The sequence below is a fragment of the Papio anubis genome, chromosome 4 (genome assembly GCF_008728515.1).
Source record: "Papio anubis isolate 15944 chromosome 4, Panubis1.0, whole genome shotgun sequence".
NCBI classification, from domain to species: domain Eukaryota; kingdom Metazoa; phylum Chordata; class Mammalia; order Primates; family Cercopithecidae; genus Papio; species Papio anubis.
In genome coordinates, this window is record NC_044979.1 from 24343857 (window position 1) to 24367732 (window position 23876).

The 23876-nt window shown below is 41.8% G+C and overlaps 1 protein-coding gene across 9 annotated transcripts in view; it reads right to left on the minus strand.

The window, feature by feature from the left end:
- LRGUK (leucine rich repeats and guanylate kinase domain containing) overlaps nucleotides 1–23876 on the minus strand; it is a 129305-nt gene that overhangs the window by 38920 nt on the left and 66509 nt on the right. For 7 of the 9 annotated variants that reach the window (XM_031665143.1, XM_031665145.1, XM_031665147.1 and 4 more), the window contains 5 exons: nucleotides 22379–22475; nucleotides 16673–16786; nucleotides 14325–14526; nucleotides 12165–12260; nucleotides 779–5091 (listed from right to left, as the gene is read on the minus strand). In XM_031665143.1, the coding sequence (XP_031521003.1) occupies nucleotides 3539–5091; nucleotides 12165–12260; nucleotides 14325–14526; nucleotides 16673–16786; nucleotides 22379–22475 (2062 nt within the window). In that variant the 3' untranslated portion in view covers nucleotides 779–3538. The remainder of the gene's footprint in view (nucleotides 1–778; nucleotides 5092–12164; nucleotides 12261–14324; nucleotides 14527–16672; nucleotides 16787–22378; nucleotides 22476–23876) is intronic. The other 2 variants (XM_021936281.2, XM_021936282.2) reach the window with 1 other exon arrangement.

The window sequence follows — 23876 nt, forward strand, 5'->3', positions numbered from 1 at the left end:
CCTCTTGTTGATACTCTTTTCCACTCCTTTCCTCCGACCACAAACAAAATGTTGTCCAGTTCCATTGAGTCTAAGACATTAGGAATGTATACTACCAAAACAATAACAGAAACACAAAGAAGTGATAACAAAAATTTGGCTTATCACTTCCCTTTTGTACCCTAATGGAAATGCAACCACAAATGCCTTCAGGAGCCTCAGAAACAGGCACCCAAAGAGGAAAATTATACATTTCTAAAAGTAATTTTAAATTTGGAAATTCTTCACCTAAATGAGACATGGACAACTCTAAAGTGCCGCACATCCAGCTCATAGAAAATGAGTAATTATCTTAATTTTCTTCCTCTCTTGCACAATCTGCCCTCCCCGACATCCAAGCTAAATATTTACCTAATTTGACAATTCCTGCCCCACAGCCTTGTTTCAGGCCTAACTTCTTTTCTGGACTACAGCAATAACTTCCCTGCCACTCCTCCTGCTTCCTGTATTGCTCTCCTGAAATTCATCCTCTATACCCCCTCCAGACAGATGCCTCTCAGATACAAATTCAGTGGCTCCCATTGTTAAAGATCAAGTTTCCAAGCTCTTTGGCGTAGCACAAAAGGGACTTTGGATCTATATAGAACTACACCTCTCCTGGCATTCGGGTCCTTAGAAGATGCTATGCCTGCGCGTGCCTCTGCTTAGGCATACGTGGTTCCTTCTGCTAAGAAAACTTCCTCTCCCCATCAGTCTGCTGACTAATTCTGCAACCGCAAAGACTAAGCCGAAGGCTGACCTTCTCTTCGAAGTGTTTCCTGATCCAATGTTTGTATCCCAGGCCAAATTCAGTGTCCTTCCTTGGTATTCTTATGACAGTCTGGAAAAGTTAACAAATGGATTTTCCTGTCTGTAGGATGCAAAATATAGCCTAGCACACTGTGGGGCCTTCAGTTGCCCTAATCACATGGCATTATTAATATGATGAACCCTCTTATCTATGTCCCTTGATAAAAGACAAAGCTTCTTGAAGTATCCTCATCACCTCACCTCATCTAGCAACCATCAGTGTCTGGCACATAGGGTGTGCTCAATAAATGCTTGTTGGATGAATGAACTTTTAGTAAAAATAAACACACTTTTAGTAAAAATAAATGAATGAAATAAATGATATGTTTTCTACAGTTACTGTATTATTTTTATCATGGACAAATCAGATAAATCAGAGGGTAATTACTGGCATTATATATGCTTTTCATTTTGCCAGAGGATTTCTATATCCTGGATTTCTAAAATATCAATTTCTTTTACTGTCCTTGAAATAACATTTGAAATTCATAGTTTCTCAGACACCTCTCTTTTGTGTAAGATAACATACATTTACAAAGGCATTTAATCATCAGTTACATTTTTAAATATGAGATACCAAACACAGTTTAGCATGCTGCTGTGTATACAGTAAGTGGTCAATAGATATCTTGTAGCTTTTTAAGAGTCACATCTTGGGTTGTCTGTTTTGGTCACAATTATCCTCTTTTTGGGTGGAGTACAGTGTCCATACATAGGAGCTGGTTCAATAGGTATGTCTAAAGGTAACCCTGGTCCCCGCCAGAGTAGATTGGTTTGAGAACGAGTGCCTAAACCAAGCTAGGCCAACAAGACTTTCTCTGGATTAGGATTAATGAACATTCATTCAAATTAATCCCTTTACAGTAGTGGGAGCTTGCAGAGGTAAAATCAGATGTGGGCTTGAGAGCTGCTGGTGGCCTTGTTCCCCGGCATGTGCAGAAACTGAAAGAGTCATTTGTAGTCCAAAGAATGAAGCCAACATGGAGAAAGAAACAGAGATGAGAAGTGGTGAGAGTCCTAGACCAGAGTCCAGGAGATGACTAGAGTCCTGGTTATGTTCCGCAACTGGCCCCCAGTCTCCCTGAGACCTGCTGTAGCCCTGCCCTTCCCATAGTTTGGTCATATGAAATCTTCTACTCTCTTCTAATAGAGTCACACAAGCTGGCTTAGAGTGGACTTCTATCATTTGCCAGCGAAAGAATCCTGATGGTATGAATAAATGAGCAACTGATTCACTTAAATGTTCTCCCCATTAATTCTTTTAATTGATTCAACCAGATGGTTTGGCATAATAAAGGCATGGGCTAATTTACATGAGATTTCTATTCAGAGATAGAAGGAAGGTATTCATTTTGAAATACATGTCAAGCAAAATAAGTTTCAGGCAACATATTGCCAAGACAAATCTGAAGCATTTGATCACAGCATCACGCATGCAAAATATGTCCTCTTCCCTACAGAAGATTCCCACAAGTTAACTGTAGGTTTGGAATCTCCAGGAACAGCAAAGGCTTCCTGCCTCAAGAGTTCTTTTTGCTTTGGAACTCCTCAATAATGCAAGAGGGATAAGAGGATTTTCTAGAAGTCTAGAAGCGAATTTTCCTTATGAAGGGAACAAAACTTAATGGCAATATGGCCCTGCTTCAGTCAGAGTTGGAACTCAGGTTGGATTCGTGTCTGGACACAAAGGCTACTTGCTGGCACCAGCCTTCCAGAACAGCTCAATTTGGTGGCAGCAGCTGATCAAGCCACATCCCTCTGGGACAGCTGCTCTTCCAGGTGTGACAGCAACAGCAGAAGAGGCACAGGAGTGCAGATTGGCTGCCTTCTAGGAATCCAAGGTTTGGACAGCACTGACCAGCCCCTCCACCTATGCTGACCATGGGTTCAGGAGGAAGCCAGTGTGGACACTCACAGCACACAGCCATAGCTGGTCGTTCTCTGACAGTACTGCCTTGGGGTTCCCAGACCTTAATGAGCTGGTGGCTCCAGGGATGGCTTAAACCTTGGTACGCTGACTGCCCCTGGTGTTCAGTCTTCCCTTCCAGCTGCCCTGCTCCACAGCAGACACCTGGTTCTGGGGAGTGACGGGGCTTTTGTCCTGTGGCACTGCCCCATGTTTTCAGGTTTGCTTCTCTTTGGTTTGCTGCTTGGAATCAAGTGCATTGTGCCTTTGGACAGAGCTCTCTCTGGCCTGACCTCTCCCTGATGGGCTGGTGTGTCTTTGACAGGCTGCTGGGTTGGGGGCTCACTGTCCTGCTCTGGGGGTTGCGAGGCAATGTCTCTCCTCTGAGACCTGCCCTTTCGATGAACCTGTCCCTTTCTCCCTGGATGCTCCACAGGAGCTGAGCTATCCTGTAGCGACTCCGCAGGGGCCTCTTCCCTCTGGAGGGGTCTCCCGGGTGAGGGCTGCCTCTTCTGAGCTGGCCGATCGCCGTTGACGGGAGTTTTATTTTCTTGAGATAATCCTCCAAAAATCTCTCTTCCAAGATGGCCCTGGTTTGGACACATCTACATTCCAAGGCAGTTCATTTGTGGGGAAGTCGGTATGGGCCCTTTTTCTGGAATTATGTTGTTTTTTATCTTCTTGTAATTGGGGGTCTCTAGGTGATGGCTGGGCATTGGGGGGCCTGAGGAATTTCTGGTGTATGGAATTTGCTTCTCTGGTTGCTCGGATCTCCCGAGTTTGTAACAGTTATACACTGAAATACTAGCTTAGACAAGAAACAAGAGAAGGGCTGGGGTTGGGATGGTCGGGCACCATGGCGGGAGCTGGCTGACGGAGGGGTTCTAGCTGCGAGGCTGGCTGGTGGCTCCCAGGCGGTGCCTCTTCCAGAGGTGCCAGTCCTCCAGCCGTCCCTTTCTGGATGGGGAGTTTTTTTTTCCTAACCCCTGTCTGCTGAAGTGGCCCCTGGTTGTGGGGTGAGGCCTGCATGTCTGGAATCCTCCTCCTGGAGGAGCCGCCTGCTTGGGGAGCTTTCCTTTCCTTTGCAGGCCTTGGATCAGGCTGAGCCCCTGAGTTCTGGGGCAGCCCTGGCTCCGGGAGAGGAGCAGGAATGCGAGGGAGCCTCACTTTCTGAGCCACCTCCTCCAGGGCGGGACTGAGGATGCGCGGTGCTGCTTGCTCCTGGCTAGGGGGACTGATAAGAGGGAGTTTCACCTCACTGACCTTCTCTTCCTGGACTTGCTGAGGACTGTGGGCTGCCTGGGGGTTCAGATTTGGTGGTGGTTTTGAGTGCGGAGGGCTGATGGGAGGAAGTTTACTGGTGTCTGCTTCCCGGGTTGGTGGAGGCCTGGGAGAGGGAGTCATGGTTTGATCGGAGGTTGTTCCTAAAGCCTCTTCCCTGCTGGGCGATAGGAGTTTGAATGTGGGCCTCCTGCTCTGGAGGGGAGCCAGCATCTGAGGCTGGGGCAGCCGAGTGGGAGCCAGCCGGATTCTAGAGAGCAAGGTCCCTGGGGCTTCCCTGGCCTGGGGCTGCTTGGTATCTGTTGCTAAGTCTTGGGGACGTGGCAGTTCTGGGTGAGGCTTACTGACCCGGATGGCTTCTGGTTTGGAGGTTTCCTCCTTCAGAGCTTGCTGAGAATCTCCAGCAAGTTTCTGCATCACCTCAGGGTGGGAAGAATCTTCTGGAGGATCATGGTGGGAACTGCTGGGTAGATGTTCGTCTGACTCAATTTCCTCATCCTGAATTCTCTGAGGGCTGAGGGGAGTGGGGCCAGGTGCCTGTGGAGGTTCAGCCAGAGGAGGGCCACTGGGGGTTACCTGGGCCTCCCCTGACTCCTCATCCTGGCCTGGCTGAGGACCGCCGGACCGGTGAGGGGAAGGGTGCGCAGGAGGCGCCAGGGTAGGGGTGATGGGAGACTGCCCCACCTCACTGGCTTTCACCTCAGGGACATCTGTCTCAGTGGCTCTCTGTTTTAGAGGAAGATGTGATTGTTGGACATCCTCTTCTGTCGGGTTTAGGGATAGGTCCTGGGCCTGCTGAGGAAGACCCAGTGCCGATGAACTGAGGTGTTGAGGGGGCTCAGGATTGAGATGGCTGTTAGGAGAAAGCTCTTTTTGATGGGTTTCTCCATCCTGAGCCAGCGGTTGGTTCTGGGCAGGAGTTAGGCTCTGATTTTCTAGGTTCTTGGCATGAATTTGCATTCCAGAGAGATGCTCTGTCATCTGGCCATCTGCTTGCAGTTTTGCCAAGCGCCTGGGAGATGGAACCAGGTGTGCTGGTACCCCAGAGAGAGTCTTCTTGCTAGAGGGAGCTCCTGCTTTAATATAAAAAGAAGTTGACTATAAACAGAAGTTAACTAACTGCTTAGAAATTAATAAGAAAAACATCTTTTCCCCGTTAGATGCACATAGGCCCTTGAAAGGAATAAAATTACACATATAGGAGGACTAAACCTTCCCTTCTCCTTGAAGATCCTAAGTGTCTATAATTCTCTTATTTTGTGGAACTTAGAACAATTTTAGTCAACTGAAAACATCAACTTCAATGAATAAACATAAGAGGTTTATGTCTGGTTCTCATTCATAGAACCAAAATTTACATCCAGGTTTGTGGGTGGTGAGACATTTTCCAAGTGAATGAGATTTTAAATTTATACCAACTTAGAGTATCAGTGCTGCTTTTGATGGTAGAAACTAGAGGATGCACATCCAAGCCAGATGAAGTCTCACTGGTTTGTTTCCTTGTTTAACGGCAGCCCCCTTATATAAGCCGTGAGCTCTGTGAAGCGTTATGTCTGTTCACCAATACCTGGCAAAGGGGCAGGAACTGAGGAAATGGGTGATGAATGCAAGAAGGAAGGAAAGAATCAGCGTGACAGAATCACAAGGCACCATGGCTCAGAGCAGCTGTTCCTGAGGACCCCCATCCAGGCTGCTATCCCCCCACTCACATCCCCAGGCCTCCCCTTGGACTTCCACATCTACCTTGCCTTCAAAAATGGCTCTCAGAGGCCACTAGCAATGCTGGTGTTGCAGAGAGGGGGTCCTCCTCCATTCACCGTGACACCAAGTTCTCAGAATGACTGATCTCTGGGACAGTCTCACAGATGCCATCATCCAGCAGGCACTCGTTCAGTGAACTTGTTCACTACATGGATTCTGGGGGCCCAAATACCGTCTTACCCCAGTCCTAAGGACATAGCTCTGAAATGTGGAGTGGTCAGAGGTGGTACACCAGTCTGGAACAGCCTTGAAAAAGCTAGTTTCAGCTCATTTTGGGGGAGATCTGATACTCAGAGACTCCAACCCAAATCAGACCTCTGAGGTGACCCGGAGTGATCCATTCCCCAGAGGTAAACCAGGCTCCCAGCCCCCGATCCCCTCCACTGACGCAGATGAGCTTGCACTGCTGGGTTCTCACTGAGCCCCTAGTCTGGACACGCACCCTTTGCATCCCATCAAACTGGTGTTCTCTAGGGAGAGGGTGGAACAGGTGGGAGCAAAGAAAGGCATCCCTCGGTGTGGTTTCTGAGGGGATACCCTGTTCATCATTTGGAACTCCCTAGTTTATAACAGCTATAAACTGAAATACTAGCTTGGACAAGAAACAGGGTTAAATTGAAAAATTAAACTGTGAAAATATCAAGAATAGTGAAACTCATAGAGAAAAGAAAGTAGATTCGAAGTTACCAGGAGTTGAGGGGAGTAACAGTTTAATGGGTATAGAGTTTCTGTTTGGGGTAATGACAAATTTTGGAAACACGTATTGGTGATGGTTATACAACACTGAGAATGTAATTAGTACCACTGAATTGTACACTTAAATGGTTAAATTTTAAAACATACAATTTTATGTTATGGTATGCTTTTTAACCAAAATATAAAAGTAATTTTAAAAGGTGGAAAAATATCAGAACTGTGAAATCCTGTGCTAAAGCTTCTTTTGCTCCTTAATCTCTTGGTTTACTGTAATCAGACATATAAGGATGTGTTCCCTACTTTTACAATCTAACAATTGACATAACTTGGCAAATCATACCAGGCCTTTTATTAAAGATAAAGGGAAACTTTATGGACTAGTCAACTGCTCAGTTCTCCTCTGTTTGACTCATCATAACCATCATCATTTCTTTCTACCATTAGTCAGAATAATGATTTGCAAATATAATTTTATTTTATGATTTATATAGCAAGAACTCAGGGTGATAGTTGGTCCAGCTTTCTAAAAGCTTTACTGGAAGCACTAACTATCCCAGAAGTAGGTTGTTTAGAGACAAATGGAAAGAAAGACATCCCTTAATACTGAGTTGTGAATATAGTTTTTTCCTTATTTTATATACACTATTTTATTTATTTGTGCTTTTTAAGTTTTTGGGTATTAGAAATAAATGTTATTCACATCACAATAGGGAAAATAAGATGTGTGTGTGTATATATATATAAAACATATATATATAAAAACATATATTTTTTATTTATTTTTTTTTTAATTTTATTTTTTTTTGAGACGGAGTCTCACTCTGTCGCCAGGCTGGAGTGCAGTGCTGCGATATCAGCTCATTGCAACTTCTGACTCCCTGGTTCAAGCAATTCTCCTGCCTCAGCCTCCCTAGTAGCTGGGATTATAGGCACATACCACCACGCCCAGCTAATTTTTGTATTTTTAGTAGAGACTAAGTTTCTCCTTGTTGGCCAGGATGGTCTCAACCTCCTGACCTCATGATCTGCCCGCCTGTGCCTCCCAAAGTGCTGAGATTACAGGCGTGAGCCATCGGGCCCGGTCAATATATATTTTAAATTAAGGGGATATCTGAAGATTTCAAGGGTTTATGATCACTGTGTACCTAAAGTTACTATTTTATACATGCATTAAGTGAAAATTCAATTAATCCATCCATTGGTGAAAGTTTACATTTCTGGGTCCAGGCTGAAAGATGCTGTACTCAGAACTGATAAACCTTGCACTTCCTTTTATCACTCTGTTCCATTCTCATTGTTAAGAGTAGAAATTCAGCTTGTATTCTTAGTTAAAAATTAGCAATGTAAAATTACAAAACATAAAGCTATGTATTACTACTTCAGATATCTGGGAATAATTTTCAGTTTGCACTGATACAGGATTACCACTTTAAGAAAAACAATGGTGTTGGTCATAAGATTTCTGTTTGTACTGATGCCTAATCCAATTGGGAAAAACCTCAGCTCTGGACAGCCAGATTCTAATAGTGCACCATGACATTATATATAGGTTTTTATTTTGAGAAATTGGAGCTCAAAATTATTTCTCCAATCAAGTTAATGGTTATTGGTTAGATTTAGAATAGAAAACCAAGGCTTCATATTTCTAGTCCAGTTTTCTAATTGCTCAGAAAAGCTGTCTTTCACAGAATTGTAAATATTTTTTATTTCAATTTCTTCCTTTTGACAGCTTAATTATTTTTTTAAAAATTCATTATACTAAAACTATTGTTTATTTCTAGAGGTCCCATTTATATGAGTAATGTGTTTATACACATATATCTAAATTATAGAACTTAAAATCAGAGTGACCCAGCTCAGAGCAGGAGCAATGAGGAGAAGCACCAGCTGGGCACATGACTGTGACTCTGCTGGGGCTCTGGGTCCCTTCCTGGGGAGTACTGATGAGAGGTGAGGCCAGCTGGACTTCCTGGGTCAAGTGGGGACTCGGGGAACTTTCCTGTCTTACAAGAGGATTGTAAAACACACCAATAAGTGCTCTGTAAAATGCACCAATTGGCAGGATTCTAAAAGTAGCCAATCGCAGGGAGGATTGAAAAAAGGGTACTCTGATAGGACAGAAAGGGAACATGGGAGGGGACAAATAAGGGAATAAAAGCTGTCCACCCCCACCAACAGTGGCAACCCACTTCCATGCCGTGGACACTTTGTCCTTTCGCTCTTCACAATAAACCTTGCTACCCCTCACTCTTTGGGACCGTACCATCTTTAAGGGCTGTAACACTCACCATTAAGGTCCACAGCTCTACTCTTGAAGTCAGCGAGACCGCGAACCCACCTGCAGGAACCAACTCCAGACACACTGACACTCGTTTTAAGGTAATTATGGTTGTCCCCACTCTCGTGTACTGAACCTGTAAACATCTGGCCCCAACTCCTTGGCACCTTGTTCACAGCCCTGAGACTCAGGAAGAACATCGGCTCTCCTTCTTGTCCCACTAGAGACATCATTAAATGTGTATTAATAAGGACCATGGCCATTAGAACTTTTTAGATACTCACTTGAATAATGTCTGGCCTCTACAATGTTACTTTATGTGCAAGCTTATCCTTAAACCCACAAGTGGAAAAAGTAACTTCCTCAGCAAATTAATTGTCTAGATAAGATAAAGTGGTTGGCTTCAGAAAACACATTGTTTTTCAAAATACTAAACATGCCAAAAAAACAAAGGGGCCTTGAGGCTAGTGATTTGATACATTAATTACAAATCTGCCTACCTACCTTTTAAAGATGGAATTCTATTAGTCAATAACTAGATGGCTCAGTTTCAGTTATGAAATGTAACTGAGAGCTATCACATTTTTACAAATTCAGTAATTCACACTTTTCATTAAATCAGCCAAGCCTGACCTCATTAGTCCAAATAAATAAAATTTCATTATACCCGTTAAAATCAAAGTCTATTTTTCTATGCACACATTATCTGGTCTATTAATTTACCAAATGGCAACTGCACCCAATAGCCAGTGTTCCTGATAGTTGTAGAATAAGAAAAGATACAGAGATGGACTCTCACTGGCTGTTGAGGCAAAGTCTTGTTCAAGCCCCACTAGTTAGTGGCAATCTCAGATTGAGAAACACACTGTTCTCAGTGACTCAGAGCTGGTCAGGCTCAGGGGGGACTGATTCATGTTTATCCAAACCCACAAGAGGCTGATTTAAAAGCCAGTACACCAATTACTTAATTTACAATGGAGACAAGCCTGGCTCAGGGATCAGGGCAGGGTGAGTAACGTAGGGTACAGCCCCCACAGGAGCAGGTCCACCTGATGGGACCAAATTAAAGATCAGAAGGTTGCTTGATTAGCAAAGAATTAAGGCAAGGGGAGCCCGATTTCCTCAAGAGAAACTTCTACTGAGCTACAGAAGCCTCATTAGGTACACTACACAGTCCTTCTCCATAGAGATGGCTTTCTAAAGAACCGACGCCCAGTGCAGAGATTCCGAGCAGGGCTGGATAAATACACTGACACGCTCCTAATCTAATGTCCCCCAATCCTCCCTTCGTAGACTGAGCATAGTCCTCCAGTCCTCCATTCCTGTCTATTTTCAGACAGGTCAGACTTTCTCCAGGAACATTCTACTCAGCAGGTCATACCCTGGTCACTTCATCTCCTATAGACATACAGAGAAGGAAATTCTCAGCCATTATCTGTTGATTTTTACCGGTTTCACATTGACCTTATTCCAAAACACCAGGGGCCCTCAACCTGGGAGAAGTGTGCAAAATTACAAAACAGCATTGATTTGAAGTCTGGCAAGATCATGACCTGCCCTGCCTCAGTCTGGCAGGATGCAACCTGGTAAACAAAATCCTATTTGGGCAAAAAGTCACAACTGCTAAAACGCAAAGCTGAACATACTTGCAAAACAGCCAGGGTCTCGGGTTAACATTTCACAATATGCAGTGTGTGAATGGGGTTCAGTCCATCAAGGGAAAGTTTTAAAATTTACTATGGTGGCAAAATACACATAACACAACATTGACTATCTTAACCATTTTTTTTGCTTGTTGTTGTTTTTGAGATGAAGTCTCGCTCTGACGCTAGGCTGGAGTGCAGTAGCGCAATCTTGGCTCACTGCAAACTGCTACTCTCTGATTCAGGCAATTCTCCTGCCTCAGCCTCCTGAGTAGCTGGGATTACAGGCATGTGCCACCATGCCTGGCTAATTTTTGTATTTTTAGTAAAGACAGGGTTTCACCATGTTGGCCAGGATGGTCTCTATCTCCTGACCTCGTGATCCACTCGCCTCGGCCTCCCAAAGTGCTGGGATTAGAGGCATGAGCCACCGCGCACGGCCGTCTTAACCATTTTTAAGTTCCCAGTTCAGTGGCATGAAGTGTATTCACACAGTGCCACCATCACTATCATCCATCCTCAGAACTCTTCTCATCTTCTCAAACTGAAACTGTAACCATTAAACCACTCCCATTCCCTAGCCTCTGGCAACTACCGTTCTTCTTTCTGGCTCTATGAACTTGACTATTCTAGATACCTTATGTAAGTGGAATCATAAAATAGTTGTCCTTTTGTGACTGGCTCATTTCATTTGGCACAGTATCTTCAAGGTTCATCTATGTGTAGCATGTGCCAGAATTTCCTTCCTTTTTTAAGGTCAAATAAAATTCTATTTTATGGGTTCCTTCCACCTTTCGGCTATTGTGAATAGTGCTGCTAAAAACATGGGTGTGCAGCTCTCTTTTTGAGACTCTGCCTTCGATTCTTTTGGAGGTAGATCAGAAGTGGGATTGTTGAATGATAGGACAGTTCTATTGTTAATTTTTTGAGGAACCTCCATACCATTTTCCGCAGGAGCAACACCATTTTACCTTCATGCCAATAGCACACGAGGGTTCCAGTTTCTCCATATCCTTGCCAACACCTGTTAATTTGTTTTTTTATTTTGTTTTTATAGTAGCCATCCTAATAGTTGCGAGGTAGATTCAAGGGAGTCTTTTAAATACATCTCAAAATTCATGTACCAAAATTCTAACTTAGGGCTTTAGAATTCCTGGATTCTAAGGGGGTGCACTCTTACGTATACTACATCATGTGCTGCTCACCATCCATGTGGTAGATAAGGAGCATTAGGTCTATGTAGCAGAACAGTAAACTGAAACTCCGAACAGCAAAGAAGCTGACCCAAGAGAGCACAGGGCTAGGACAGGAGCGCCGATCCTATGACTAGTGCTCTTGCCACAATATTCCGCAGCACAGTCTTTTGAGGACTGGGGTAACACAAAGAAAAGGGAAAAGAAAACTCTCAGACTAAATACAAACCCGACAAGTAGAACAACATCTCAGCTCTCTAAGGAATGAAACTTCTGGAAGGCTAAGTTCTGAGCCATGAGGTTAACCTTTATCTATTACCTCTATCAAGGCACTGCCCAGCCTGTTCCTGAGGGGCAGTCCCCAGAGGCCCATCATGACCATGGAGACAAGCAGAGTTACAGGTCCAGAAGGCTGACTCATGCTGCTTGTTTTGGGGACAGTTGCCCCAGAAGAAGTACAGGAATAAAAGAGAACCAGCTTTAGCCCAAGTGATGAGTACCCAAATAGGAACTCAGATTTGTTTTCCTTTCCATGAAAAAAAAAAAAAAATCCTGGCACAAAAAAGATAGGATAGTACCTGCAGTTGTAGCTAAACTCTTGGCAGGTTCCTCAGTCAATCCAAGGTATTCTCTAATGAGCTGACTCAGGTTTTGGTAGGCAACATCCAGATCATCTGCAGCAGAGAGAGTACATTTCAAAACAACAGGATCAGATCCAAAACAGTTGATGTTTAACTATTGGTGGTAATGATTTGTTTATTGCATTTAATTTTATATATATTATGGTAGAATTTTATATATATTATGGTAGAATTCTAAGATGACCCTAAGGACACATCACCCTTGTATAATCAATCTCCTCCCCTTAAGTGTGCACAGAACCTGTGGAGGCAATGAGATACCACCTCCACGATTGTGTGACATTCAGCAAAAGGGATTTTTGCAGATGTAGTTAAGGTTGTTAATGGGTTGACTTTGGGTTAATCAAAAGGGAGATTATCCAGGCAGGCCCACCCTAATCACATGAGCCGCATAAAACGAGAGTTCTCTCCAGCTGTTGGCAGAAAAAGAAGTCAGAGACTCAGATCCCAAGGAGGATTCGATGTGCTGGTGCTGGCTTGAAGATGGTGGGGCCACGTGGATGAGACCTGAGAGCAACCTCCAGAAACCGAGGATAATTCTTGGCAGACAGCCCAGTAGAACTGGGACCTCAGTTCTACAACCAAAAGAAACTCCATCCTGCCAACAAGAATGAGCTTTGGAGGCTTATCCCTAGAGCCTTCAAATGAGACCTCAGCCTCCTGATACCCTGAGCAGAGAATCCAGCTATGCTGTACCAGACTTCTTATCTACAAAACTGTGAATTAATAAATGGGTGTTGACACTTTAAGACACTAAGTGTGATAATTTCTATGCAGGAATAGAAAACAAATTCAACTGTGTAATACATTAACATGTTTCAGAGACCAAAAACTATTATTAATAAGTTGAACCATATGAAATTGCTGTTTTCATAGGTCAAAATAGTTGAATATCAACAATTTCATATGGTTCAACTAATGTCCCCTGTCCATCTAGTTCATCTAGTTTCCCTTTCCCCTAAGAGGTAATCAGGGTTATTAGTTTTTTGCAGATTCTGCCAGAGAATTTTTTTATGTAGTACAAGAAAATATAATTACATAATTTTTTTACATAAATGATGGCATACTATATTATAAACCTGTCTTTTTTAGTAACTGTATGACTTGAAGATGTTTCCTTATCTGGACACAGAGAACTTTCTCTTTACTTTTTATGACTGTGTAATATAGTGCAGTTTAAAAATATATAGAAATTTGCCAGGCATGGTGGCTCATGCCTATAATCCCAGCACTTTGGGAGGCTGAGGAGGGCAGACTGCTTGAGGTCAGGGGTTTGAGACGAGCCTGGACAACATGGCAAAACTCCATCTCTACTAAAAATACAAAAATTAGCTGGGCTTGGTGGCAGGCACCTGTAATCCCAGCTATTCGGGAGGTTGAGGCAGATGTATTGCTTGAACCTGGGAGTTGGAGAAAGAGGTTGCAGTGAACCAAGATCACGCCATTGCACTCCAGCCTGGGCGACAGGGCGAGACTCTCTCTCCAAAAAAAAAAAAAATATATATATATATGTGTGTGTGTGTGTGTGTGTATATATGTATAAATTTCTAGAATATATCTATAGAAATTTTATATGTATAAAAATATATATACATATATATAGAAATTTTCACATTTCAAAAAATTCTCCCATGAACTATCGCTTTAAATTAAATGGTCATTTATAAACTAGTTTCTGAAAATATTTGTTTTACACATACATTTTTATGGTTATATTTTGAGTAGTTGGGTTTTTAACCTATGTGTAGATTATAATAAAATTACCTGAGTTTCATATGCCTTTCTAGAAATTTAAATGTGTATTTCAAATTACATATAATTTAACTTTGTTCTCACAATGTCCCCTAAAAAATGAACTCAGTTCAGGCTCATTTTACACCAAATGTTATTAGCTACAATCTTAAAAAATAATTGAGACAATGCTGTCATTAAAACAGTAGAAAATTAGACCTCTTGGATTCTTACCCTTTTCGTGTTCTTTGTGATTCACTGTTACGAGGAAAATAGCTTTTACCCAAGAATTTTATCCCCATGAAACAAACTTTTAATTCAGTAATCTTACATTTCAAAAATAAAACTTTGCTGAAAATTACCAACCTGCATTGATTACTGCATCAAAATATCCCGGAAAATTATGATTAATTTTAATATAAAGGTCCACTCTGGAGACAGCAAATTCAATTTCTGCACGACTGAATAATCCTTTTCTCCGCAAATATCCCTCATATTTTTCCTTGTTCATGGGTACCACCAGGATATAACGAGGCTCAAAATAGGAATATTTTAAACTTCTTACACCCTGTGCATTAAAAGGAAGATAATAAATTGGAAACACATACATGATTTACAAATCATTTTGGAGCCATCTGACAACATGGGTATAAGAAGTAGTATTATTAATATATTGAAGAATGTATTTCACCTGTAGAGTTAGCTGCTATTTTTCTATAAATATCTCAAGATTGGATTACATTTCTCTCTTCATCAAGTTTTAAATTGTCATTGGAAATATTAGAATTCACTCCACCTGGCTTTCCTTTAATTAATCATTCTAATGAATATGACTGTTAGAAAATTGCTGGATATAAAATAGGTACATTCATAGCAATATTGCAACTTTATTACAGAAAGGTAATTTCAATTCTATATTTCAAAAAGCTTCTGTGGAGCACTAGGAGACAGAGATCTTACCAGGGAGAAAAGACTCTTCTGTGACCCCTTTGTCATCATCTTGGGACCCTTTCTGCAGCTAAATCGGCACCCTGGTTGGGAAGGCCAAATTCCTGGTAGCCTGCAGACCAGGAGATCACAGCGTGGAACTGTGTAAGGAACTGACAGGTCTGTGAGTCTGGAGGGCTTGGTCACAACTGCAGCTCCTGTAGACTCTGCACAAATCCTTCAAGTTCTCTGGCTATCAGTTTCCTCGTGGGTGAAATGAAAGAGCCATTCCAAATGGACTCTAAAGTCCCTTCCATCTCAATCAGTGTCACTCAATGTTCAAAATCTTTGTTTTAAAAATTCAGTTGGAAGAAATACAGGCTATTTCCAAAACAATTTCCAAGTCAATGACCAGGGCAGTCTGGAATAATACTTCAGCTGGGGAGAATCAGGGGAATAAAGCATGGATTATAGACTCAACCTCCTGGAAATGGGTAGGAGTGAACTCCCAGGGAGAAAAAGAGTGAAACAGGAGCCACTCCTCAGATAACTGTTGGACCAGAGAAAGATAGATAGAAAGGACGGAGAGTTTCTGGACTCACAAATGCATTAATTTTTGTTTCTGCCTTGTCAAATGAATAAACTTTTTAGAAAAGACCTTTTATTTTTGCTAGTTATTATAGAAACAAAGAAAACTCTCCTTAAAGATACAAAACCAATTAATCACAGAGAAATAAGATTTGAAATAGTCTAAGTCAGGAAAGTTAAAGAGCTGGAAGAAATATGTAAGCTAGGAAACGCTTATACCAACACAAAGAGCCAAAGGGAATTGCAGTCTCCTACTGTGTGAAGTCACAGAGGAAAAAAGAAAGATTCAGAGTTGACATCAAAGGATTATGCACCCAATTTGCCTAGGTTTTGTTTTCTGTACGTTTGGTCTAATTGAATTAGTTTTATAATTGCTTTCTTTTTAATTCCAAAAGTGTCATACTGCTCAGTTAAAGGATCTTGAAAAAACAATCAACTATCTTTGAAGGTTCCAAGTATGCAATAAAGCTATATTTTTAAAAAATAAATGAGTGGGATATTCATAGTTTTACTCTGGATCTTAATTTTGGAGAAGCTTCTATATACTCTAATTATAGATCATTGTTGGGGGAAGACACGGTATCGGAGTAGAGAGAAAAATCTCTGACATCTACAGGTCTACATTGCCAGAAGTATGAAAATATTACACCCAGTGAGCAACTGCAGTTAAATGGCAGCAGAGCTCACACATCTCATGTAGAACGAAGGAACAAAGTTGACCGCATGGGGCTGTCATTGTCCTAGGGCATGGGGAACCAGTTCCACACTCTACGAATCAGGCTTTATCTACAGCCTTTTATATAAACAGAGGCCATGCTCTAAAAAGAAAAAGGAGCATTTAGTGAGGAAATAACAGAAAATAAAGCTCGAGTGGCAGTTACACTCACAATATCTGTGCAATTTCCTGTATTGTAACCTAACTCCTGTCACTTAATGTTTCACGTGTCTTGCCCCCCATACTAATTATAAATGGAATATCTTATCTTGTGCCTGGCAATGTGTCGCCTGTGCATTGTAACCCCCTCCCCAACCTCAAATATGTATATACATTATCGCATGTATCCCAAATATGTACCTCAATTATGTATCAATAAAAAATTTATATATATATATACACACACGCACATACACACACACACACACCCACCACACTCACACAAACTACACACACATTAATTGGTGGAATGAAAAACACTTACTTCTATTTCCATATGAACACAGCTTGCCAAACCATCTCTTGCGATAGCTTCTATAGTGTCCCTATTTAATCCATACTTGTGATTACCATAACTAAATGTTACAATGAATTTCCCCTGGAATTCGAGAAGAACAAAGATTTTCATATAACAGCAGCCATCATGGAATTTGATCACAACTAAAATCATTTGATGTCTTATTCTAAATAATTTCAAAAACCTTACAAATTTTAGCAACTGCATACGGATGACAATGGGGTACATGAAACTTAATTTCAAACTGTGACAGAGAAATTTATTCAGAATTCTCAGCTGACAAAAAAAAAATAGGTTTTTAGAAATAATCTGCTGACAAAATGTTGAGGAGTGTTAAGGCACTGCAGCATATGGTAAAATAGACTATTTTGTTTACTTACCCACTTCCTGTCAAACTCGCACCAAAACCTTCATTACTGAGAGAACAAAACTAATGGCCTGCTCTTTACCGCCGCCATTTCAGCTCTGCCAGCACACCAGGCAACCCAGAAAAGGCCTCCATTTCCAACAGCCTTGCATTCCAAGATAAGCCATGAGTTATAGATAATTCCGGAAGGCCATGAATTACAGGGACATCCTAAAAGCTTTGAAAAAGCAGACCCATCCTGTTTTTCCTCATAAAGATAGCTTTCTACTGAAACTGCCGCAAATGTTATCCAACAGAATTGGTGTCTGCCCTATAGCCATTTGAACTATAAATGATGCCTCTGTCTGTATTCTGGAAGCTCAGTTCTTCCAAAAACTGTATTCCCTTGGGGAAAAAAAAGGCAAGTAAAAACACGTCTCTCAAAATTGTCTGTGACTTTTTCTTTGGCAATACTATATTCATTAAACCACTAGGTCAAATCTAAACTGCGTAATTGATGACAACAGAAGGAATAAAAATGTGGATGATCTCGGCAAGTGTGACTTCTCATATACGTGATTTTGAAATAAACAATGAAGTGAAAACTTTCAGGGCTGCACTGAATCCCATCAAATGGCGGTGACAGCATTAAGAACAGTGCAGCTGGGTCTATTGCTGCCCTGTGTCCTGGCCCCAGATGTTCTGGAAATGTGAGGGTACACGGATGGGCTGTCTGTCAGGGAAGAGAGGTGAGAGACCAGAAGGCATAGGGTGTCTTTTGAGGTTGGGGGATGGGTCTCTGGGCAATGTGTCTGCTGCGGGTGATGAGGAAAATCTACATCCCCCATAATCAAAAGAAGTTTATGTTATGTATTCCAAAAGTTAAAAACTCAACAATAAATATCCTTACTATTTTATTCCTTCAAAGTCATACTTTCTTTGTTATTTGGAACAAATACTGTGACTCCTTTTCTATATATATATATGTCACATATATGTATGTGACTCCTTTTCTATATATGTATGTATATATATAAAACCTGTATAGATATATGTCTGGCTCTCCTTTCAGAGAGACACTTTATCTTGTTTATTGCATCTGCTGGTTAGTGTTACATGTCAGCTTGGAAGATGTTTGGGGTGAGATGAACATTTAAATTGGGGAACTTCAAGGAAGCAGACTGCCACCCATAATATAGGTGGACTTTATCCAATCAGTTGAAGACCTCAGTAGAACAAAAAGATCAGCCTTTGGATTTCATCTGCACCACTGAAACCTCCATTGCAAAATTATGACTGAGACAATAAAAGAGATTTAACCTAACTGACTCCATCTTGCTTCTAACCTCCAAACTGCCCTTGTTCAGTCTTGGGCACAGGCTGAACTAACTTTGGGAGGAACTTACTTTACACTTTAAAACAAAGATGATAACAGCCCTTTCCCAAAACAAACTTCTTTCTTGCCTGGGGACTAGACTGCCTTTGTAGGACTAAAAAAATTAGCCACAAGATTAGAAATTATGGTTTAGGGGTCATGCAGCTGGAGGCTATAAGATTCTGACCCTCCCTAAACTGTTCCTGAGATTAGTGCTTGAGATATTTTGCAGAGCCTGCACTTGATGGATCAGCTGGCACTGCCCAGATTGATAAACTGGTTCATCTGATCCTGTGGCCCCTATCCAGGAACTGACTCAGTACAAGAAAACAGCTTGACTCCCTATGATTTCATCTCTGACCAATCAGCACTCCTGGCTTGCTGGCTTCCCCCGACCCACTAAGTTGTCCTTAAAAACTCTCGGCCGGGCGCGGTGGCTCAAGCCTGTAATCCCAGCACTTTGGGAGGCCGAGGCGGGTGGATCACGAGGTCAGGAGATCGAGACCATCCTGGCTAACATGGTGAAACCCCGTCTCTACTAAAAATACAAAAAACTAGCCGGGCGCGGTGGCGGGCGCCTGTAGTCCCAGCTACTCGGAGGCTGAGGCGGGAGAATGGCGTGAGCCCGGGAGGTGGAGCTTGCAGTGAGCCGAGATCGCGCCACTGCACTCCAGCCTGGGCGACAGAGCGAGACTCCGTCTCAAAAAAAAAAAAAAAACTCTGATCCCCAAATGCTCAGGGCGATTGATTTGAGTAATGATAAAACTGTGGTCTTCTGCACAGCTGGCCCCGTGTGAATTATTCTTTCTCTACTGCAATTCCGCTGTCTTGATAAATCGGCTCTGTCTAGGCAGTGGGCAAGGTGAACCCATTGGGATTTCCTGGCTGCCTGGCTCACACTGCAGATTTGGATTTGCCAGTCCCCATAATCCATGTGTGCCAATTCCTTATACTAAATCTCTTTAAGAGATGGCGTCTTGCTGTGTTACACAGGCTGGGGTGCAGTGGGGCAATCATAACTCACTGCAGCCTTGACCTCCTGGGCTCAAGCAATCCTCCTGCCTCAGCCCTCCTGAGTTGCTGAAACTATAGGCATGAAACCCTACACCAGGCTAATTTTTTTTTTTTTTGAGGAGATAGGGTCTCATTATGTTGCCCAGGCTGGTCTCAAACTCCTAGGTTCAAGCAATCCTCTCGCCTCAGCCTCCCAAAGTGCTGGGATTACAGGGGTGAGCCCAACCCTAAATCTCTTTCTATACATATACACATCCTATTCTATTTCTCTGGAGAACCCTGACTAACACTCTATGACTCACCCTGTTTTCAAAATGTATACTTGAATTCCTTTTCAGATATATACTGTAAGTTTGTTTATTCACATGTACAAGGACCTTCCACTGTGGATCAAAAAAAACAAACCAACCAACCCATTTTCTAGAAAGATGTAGAGATGTAGAGTTGGGAGGAATCTTGCATAGTACATAGGTATAAAAAAGACTCCATTACAAGTTTGTTAAGAATTGGGATTAAGTGGTTTCCCTCCACCCCATTCTGGCTGGTGATGCTACTTTGGTTTCTTGCTGCATGTGGATTTCCTAATAAATAGCAATAGTCTTACTCCAGAAACCTCAGGGTCTGTGGTTTGATTTCTGCAGGAGAGGGAGAGTTTCTGTGGGGACTATGTATGTGTCCATAAAAAGGGTTCTCATATCTGCAGGCATGTTAGGGGGGTGATTGTGTGTTGTGGGGGAAGTATCTGACGGGATGAAGGAGGCACCTGTGTTGGGGAGGGTATGCAGGTCTATGTGTTGTACCTGTCAGAGCAGGAAGGTGTGACTGTCCACAGTAAGGGTGTGCCAAGGCTGTCCGTCAGTGGGCCTGCTGTAATGGAGGATGGTGGGCAGGCTGTCTGGGTGGCTACTGTGTAGAGGGGGGTTCTGTGTACAGAGGGCTGAGTGTCTGTGGGTGATTGGCAAAGCTGACAATGTGTCATGAGTTTGTCATCTCTAAGTTTGTTTCTCTTCATGAAACAGTTTCAAGCTTACATTAAAGGAAAAGAGATCAGAGGCACAATTCAAGTTCAAGAAAATTATGTTATCCTGAAGTATATGTCTATATTATCAGAATCTGTAAAAATAAGTACTTCTCAAACACAAGAGGATTTTTGTAGAGGTAGTACAATTCTAAGACTAAATATAGTATAGAAGTGTAGTGACTTTTTAGACTAGGAATTGAACCAGACTAGATTACAGATCTGATAAGGTATGAAACACCAGAGAGCAGATGGGGTTCTGAGAACAGATGAACTGACATGAGAAAAAAATGCCTCATACTCCAACAAGAGAAATTAACATTAATTTTGGGAACTAGTTGTCTTTCAACCTAAAGAGTCCTAAGAGAATGCTTCTTACTAATATCAAGATAACTTCTCAAATCTCTATTGAGGCTTTTAGAAACAAAATCCCAGAGTATTCTTAATCAATTAAACTGAACTGCCAAAATATAGCCCTAGGAGAGAAAATTATAAAGAATTTCCAAGATGTTCTTTTGACAAGGTTAGAGGAAAACAGGGATCATACGTTTTTCTCACTTGTATGTCTCCACAAACACAAGAGAAGTCCAGAAAACATGCACCATGTATAGAGTTGGCCATTCAAAATTAAACTCATAGAAACTGCAAAGCCTATGCTGAAATGGTCCATGATTTTGCACAATGAAGAATAAGGAAGGTCCATTATTTTGGGGGTGGGAACAGAGGAAGGAAGAAGGAAAAAGAAGGGGAAAGAGGGAAGAGGATATATAGCTATAAGGGAATCACCAGTTGGGTGGTAATCTTTCAAAAGCAGAAACACAGATGAGTCCCTCATCTGATAGTTCAGTGGGCTTCAGAAAAGAAAAGGAAGTGGTGTAGGATTTACTTGGTGATAGAAACAATGAAGATATAAACAATAAGGGCCATGGTGAAGTAAAAACAAAAGGTTTACCGATTCATTGGTCGTGATGAAAATATGAACTCCTCTTTCAGTTTAACTGAAGTCATGGGCAGATACATATTTACATTAGCATATACTTTCAACAGATAAAACATGCTAGGATTATGAGGGTTACCTTTGTATGTGAAGGCCAAGAAGGAACAAGTAAGTTGTTTTAAAGAAAATGAATTCAAAGACAAGAGTATTTTGAGTTACTATCAATAACTAGATTGTCAGGGTTTCAGTAAAAAACAAACCAATGAAAAAACCCAAAACTTAAACAAGATTGCTCTGAGTGCCTGTGAAATGGACTAACGCATGGTAATTACCTTGACCTTGTTAAAACAGTCCTCAAAGAAGTTAGGGATCATCTCCCATCTTCTAGCAAGGGCTTCCATCTGCATTAGTGAACTGCTTGGCCTCCAGGACTGAGAACTTCTCAGACAGGAACATGACCATGGAAGGTAACATGTCCAGAAAAAGCCAACTAAATGGGACACACCATATTGAAATGGTGCTTAGGGCTGAAACAATTAGAAAGCACCACAGATAATACACAGAAAGAGTACTCTCTGGACAGAGTAGCCAAATCTCCAGACATACTTAATTTACAAGCTTTGTGCACCATCGGTTCTGTAAGAACTGTTTTTCTTGAGTAAATCTGACTAATAACAGTAGCAGCAACTGATAAACACAGATCACAAGAATTTTTCACACTGCTTTAGTTCTATTTCCTTAAAATGCCTACTCACTTTTATTGGAAATTTACAATATTTTCTCTGAGACCATAAAATAAAAAAGCATGTGAAGAACGATGTATTAAGCACTTTAAGAAAAAAAAAAAAACCAATATGAACTCACCTCTCATAACAAGCACAAAATTTAATTCTTCCTTTTTTTTAAATTTATAACTATTTCCTAACATTTTTGCCAGAGAACGTGCATTTCTTGTGCAATAAAAACAAAGGCAACATTCTTACCGTGTTTACCATTTCATCGAAAACTTCTTGAGAGATAAAATGATAATCAACTCGATCCCCTTCTCCAAAGTAAGGTGGTCTTGTGGTATGACAGGCCCTGAAATCATAAAACAGATCATCCTAGTCTATTTCTAACTGGAAATTCAAAATGGAAAAGGTTTCAGTATAAAGTATGTTTTAAAAAATGAAGTTAATCCACAAATCATAAATCATAAAGTAATACAGTTGTGAGAATATGTTGGTTTCAAAGTGCTAGATTATATTCAGTTGCTATCATCTGTAAGGATTATATAAAATTTGGATCATCCATACCAAATTTTTACTCATTATTACTTATCACCTTCTGAACCTCTTCCTCTGCCATCATGTAATAATACTTTACGAAGTAAATCAATACTTATCATTTAACTATTTTCCACCCACCTGCTTTCATGTTTAATGTATGAGCCTTTTCCACAGGCTGTCCGTCTCTCCTTCCACCTGGCTGCCCTACTCGTTTCTTAGGACTCAGTTTAAATGTCACCCCTCCAAAAATCCTTTCCTGACCTCTATGGCTGGATTATTCATCGCTTTATATTTCCACAGCCTCAGTGTCTGTGCCAATTGCATTTCAATTATATGTTCAGGGCCCATCCCCTCCACCACTTGAGGGCAAATCTGTCTCATGTGCCCTGTGCTTGGTCCATATCAACACTGTGTATAAACCTCCTGTGGCAATCCATGGTGCCAATGCTGAACAGAAGTCTCAACTCAACCAAAGAGGCCTTTTCTCTCCACTGTCTGAAATAGCCTCCCCATCCCACTACACCGCTCAACTACTGTCTATCACCAGAACTGCTTTCTTTTATATATTTATCTGGTTTTTTTCCCATCTTTCCCAGCAGAACATATGAATCATAAGGGGAGGACCATGTCTTATTCACCACTGCATTCCCAAAGCCTGGCACACAGTAGGCATTTGATAAAATTTTGTAAAGTGAATGAAAAATGAAACATGAGAAGTGGATAACAGCTGCTAAGAACTCCCTTTTATAGATGACTACAAAAATGACTCCTCTAAGGTCACACAGCAGGCCAGTGTTGGTCCTACAACAAGAATATGGTGGTCCCAACCACCAGGACTCTTGAATTCATATAATTCTGCCTTCCACTGTTAAGTGCAGGAAATGCAAACTGACTTTTAGATTTTCCTGTAGTTTTAAAATAGGAGATGAGAGCCAGGCACAGTAGCTTATTCCTGCAATCCCTGTACTTTAGGAGGCCAAGGCAGGAGGATTGCTTGAGCCCAGGAGTTCAAGACCAGCCTGGGCAACATAGTGAGATTCTGTCTCTACAAAAAAATTTAAAAATTAGCCAGGTGTGGTGGCACGTGCCTGTGGTCTCAGCTACTCAGGAGGTTGAGATGTGAGGCTCACTTGAGCCCAGGAGTTTGAGGCTGCAGCGAGCCATCATTGCCCCATTGCATTCCAGCTGAGGCAACAGAGCAAGACCCTGTTTC